Below are 4,249 nucleotides of genomic sequence, written 5' to 3' on the forward strand. Positions count from 1 at the left end.
TAAATCAAATAAAGCCCAGCAGACCAGACAGCTGTGGGCTGAGCAGCACCATGCACTTCCCCATTACTGTCCTCCTCACTGTTCCTCCCAAAAGGAAAGCTATTTCCAGCCCTCCTTCAGAGACTTGTTTCTACTTCAGAGGAAGGAAAACAAACCAGCACAGCAGGCAGCTTCACACAGCTCCTTCCACAGTCTGCAAATCCAAAGTAAAGGGTGGGAGCTGCTGCCTCCAGGGAAGAGAATGTTTTGAAGCAGCACCGGCACGTGGCCAAAGCCTGAGCCTAAGCAGGGGCTGTGAGCTGCAGCATCAGCCTGAGCCTCACCACAGCTGTGCAGGAGAGGAAGCTTCCCAAATACATGGCATGCACAGCTGCAGGGTGAGCCCCTCACAGAATCAGGCTGCTGAACTCAGAAGGGACCTCAGGGTCTGCCTGGTCCAAGCCCTGCTCCAGCAGGGACGCCCAGAACAGGGTGCACAGGACCACATCCATGCTGCTTTAGAGATCTCAAAGGGGGAACTCCACGCCTCTCTGTTCTGCTAAGATGTTTCTCAGATGCAGCTGCTGGAAAAGCATGTGCTGCCTGCACCAGGCTGCAGCAGTGGTGTAGCACTAGCAGTCTGTGCCTAGAAGATCCCAGAGTCCCTGAACTCAGATGGGGGAGGAAGAAACACAGCAGAGTGGTTGATGAGGGAGAAGACAGTACAGGCAGTTCTGCCCCGTCTGGGTATGGGCTGCTGTGGGATCCCCATGCAGGGATGTAACTGCATCTCCTGCAGAGAGATGCAGCAGAGCACAGTTTTAAAGGAGTGATCAGGGCAGGAGATAAGGCTGCAGCTTTCCAACCCCTAGGCAGACTTCCACATCTGCAGATCCCTTGCCACCACCCAGACCAGTAGCTCTGTTCCACCCCAGCTTCTTCCTCCCTGGTAGGACGCGGCCTCCAGACAAGGCTGATTCAGAGCAATTCTTTTATTACCAACTCCACTCTCCAGGGATGCGGTGCTCAGAAAAGGATCACAAACAAACACTACACCCACCCAGAGCACAGACATCAACACCTGCCCTACGGGCAGGAGGCAGCAAACGCAGGGGAGGAAGACAGAAGGAGCTCAGACACAAAGGATGGGAAATCACTGCCTCCATCAGCTGGAGGCAGCAGCAAAGTCCAACAACACAGTCCATGCTGAGCATCCACTGGGGCACACGAGTGAACTGAACAGACTGACTGCCACTCATGCCACAGGAACAGCCTCCTTCACAGAAAGAGAAGCCGCATCCCTTCGGGGAGGTGTCACAGGGACCTCCAGCCATGGGACCCCCAGCCTGCAGTGAGCAGCACGAGGGCCAGCAGCAGGATGAGCCACGGCACGGCGCACGCAGCTCTGCCTGTCTCAGGAGTCACGTCCTGCGTCCTGGCAGGAGCGGATCGCTTCCTCCAGGCGTAGTACTTGGCCACAACCACGTTGGGGTTCCCCTGCGCGGGGTCAAACCACATCTGGATGCAGCGCCCGCTGCCTCGGCGTTCTGTGGTGTATTTGTAGGAGTTGGACCAGATCTTCTCGCACAGATCTTTGGGTCTGGGGAAGACCTGGGTGAAGGGTCTGCACATGGAGCCCCAGGGACAGCGATTCGTTCCTGAGGGAAGCAGCAGAGAAGGAAACAAGAACATGAGCTATTTGCTTGCTCCTTTCCAGAGGGAAAAGCAGGCCAGCAGCCTGCCCTCGGGTCGTCGCATCTCAACAGTGACATTGGTGGCTTGGCTGCCTCCCCATCTGCAACCCCCATAGAGAAGTGACAGCAGCCACTGGTTGGGAGCAGGATCACTCCAGGGGCCTTTCCTGCAGGGGGAGGGAAGGCTCTCTGCCAGGTCAGAGCCCACTGACCTGTTGCCCAATTCCAGCCCTTGTGCCAGTTCTCTTTGCACGTGACGTAGTCCTTGCAGTCCTCCCACCATTCCTCACAGTCCTCTTTGCACAGTGGCACATGCAGAATCCTCTCCCGCCGCCAGCTGCTGTCAGCCTACAAGGGAATTGGACCACGCACGCTGGTGGGAGCCCTGGAAAGCTGGGGCACAGGATCTGCTGCACCCTACAGTCCCCTCCCAGCCCAGACCACTGTTGTCCAAAACCAGAGCCAAAAGATCAGCCCTAGAACAACGAGGCTGGACAGTAAGGCATCCATTCCATCCACCTGTTCAAACCCAGTAGAAAAACAGAAGCATCCCTGGGCAGCACACACCTATACTGCCACAGCACATCATATGGAGGACCACCATACAGCACGTGACAGCACTGTATGTCCACTCCATCACATGGAATTTGACCCTACCTGGTCAATCCAGGGCCCCAGGTTGGGTGAGCACTCGTACAAGCACGTGTCCTGGATGAAGTGACGCTTGCACTTGGGTGGCATCACCCCACAGTGGTTCCAGTTGAAGCTGTACAGGTAGGATTGGTCCTTGTGGGCTTCTGAGCTGGTGTTGGCTGTGCAGCAGGCGTTGTCCTTCCAGGGAGCACACTGCAACAGAGCAGAAGGCTGTGCAGAGGGTCTTAAGGGAGCTCAAGGATGCTGCACGTGTCAGCATGCCATAAAGCCTCCAGCAAGAGTACTTTTTTTTCCTCCAGGTGGCTCTTGGGTATTTTGGACCAAAGAACTCAAGATTGCAGCAAAATTGTGTTAGAGGAAAAATAAGAGGAGAAACTTGAGGGTCAGATCCTCAGCAGAAATGGGTGCCAGGCAGAGGAAGGGAAAAAATGCATCCTGGCTTGCTTAGTCCCACCCACACCAAGGACCTGGCATCAGAGCCCTTCAATAAGAGAAGGAGTTGTAGCATTGAGAGGGAATAGAGAAAACATCTTTCCCTTGCTATCCATTATCTTCTCATCTTCAGTACCTGAACCTTGGGAAGGAGGCCCCGTGGTGAAAGGAAGCGTGACCACGATTCCAATTACCCACACCACCATCTCAGCCCTTGCCTAGAAGGAAGCAGCAAGCAAGCAGGCCTCCTTCTCAGCACAAGTCTTCTTCAGGCAGGTGGCTGCTAAGCCCCAGTCACCTGTGGGGAAGGACAGACAGCCCCACTCAACCCAACAGCAGCACCATACCTGGCCATGCAGCATCCCCTCCGGGCCAGGCTTGGTTTTGTGGTGCTTGGCATCCATGCAGACGTTCAGCAGCGGGTCCTTGGCAGGCATCACCACAGAGGCAGCCAACAGCACCAGCAGCACCTGCCCTGCTCGCATCTCCACGGCCAGCCCCATGGGGTCGGGGATGTCACAGAGCAGCAGCAGCCAACACACTGCACAAGCTCCTGGAAACAACAGGCAGGTTGCCAGCAATGCTCATCAGCAAGGACACAGCAGCAGCTCCCCCAGGCAAGGCAGCAAGGTCAGCCACGTGTTGTCTTCTGAGCAGCTCCACCTGGGAGGCACAACATTCTTTTTGCATTCAGGGTGCTTGACTGAAGCGTCCTACGGAGCATCTTGCTCAGAAGAGGGATGCTGTGTGGGACCCATTTGGAGCTGGGGCCTTTCTGCATTAAGCCACCACCTGCAGAGCTTTTAGATTCCAAGTATTTAGTTAAAAAATTCTTCTCTAGTTCAAGAATCTTGGTGGCAAGCTGCTTAGAAGTCGTAGTTAAATGCACCAGTACACCAAGAGCTGCAAGAGACCCTTCTCATTTCCAGGAGGGCATCAAGAAAGAAAAGCTGTTATTTGCTTCATTTGGGTCTTCAGAAACCCACAACTTGGAGTTCAAACTCGAGGAAACAGAAAGCAGCTTCATGTTGCCATGCCTCCTCCTCTGCACACCCAGAACTTCAGCAGTTGCCTCCTCACACAGCAGAGCTGCTCTGCATCCCTTGACTAGCAAGGGAAAGGGTCAGGCCAGAGCAACCTGCTCTAGAGGGAGATGTTCCTGCCTATAGCAGGACTTGGAACTATATGACCCTAGAGGTTGCTTCCAACCCAAACCATTCTATGACTCCAGGTTTTACAGAGCACTTCATAGAACACAGAAGGATGGATTGACAGCACTGAAGTGACACAGAAAGGAGTGATTTCAAAACTAAGAAAACACATTCAGTCCCAAGGAACGGAGCTAACTTGCATCAAACCTATGTACACGTAATATTGCAAAGAAAAAAAAAACAACAAAAACAAAACACCACCAACATCACAGCCAAATAACCCCTCGCTGACCAAACAAACCCAACCAGAAAGCACCATTACCTGCCTCGAGGCTTTCC

The 4,249-nt window shown here is 54.0% G+C and overlaps 1 protein-coding gene across 1 annotated transcript; it reads right to left on the reverse strand.

Annotated features, from left to right (window-relative positions):
- Positions 1 to 1,293: 1,293 nt before the first annotated feature.
- LOC306949411 (folate receptor gamma-like) lies at positions 1,294 to 3,262 on the reverse strand (the record flags this gene model as incomplete). Its single annotated transcript, XM_079539283.1, has 4 exons — positions 1,294 to 1,637; positions 1,886 to 2,021; positions 2,331 to 2,519; positions 3,107 to 3,262. 4 exons carry the CDS (start codon positions 3,260 to 3,262, stop codon positions 1,294 to 1,296), a joined length of 825 nt encoding a protein of 274 aa, XP_079395409.1.
- Between the last annotated feature and the right edge of the window lie 987 nt (positions 3,263 to 4,249).

The sequence above is a fragment of the Tetrao urogallus genome (genome assembly GCF_951394365.1).
Source record: "Tetrao urogallus genome assembly, chromosome: 1".
NCBI classification, from domain to species: Eukaryota; Metazoa; Chordata; class Aves; order Galliformes; family Phasianidae; genus Tetrao; species Tetrao urogallus.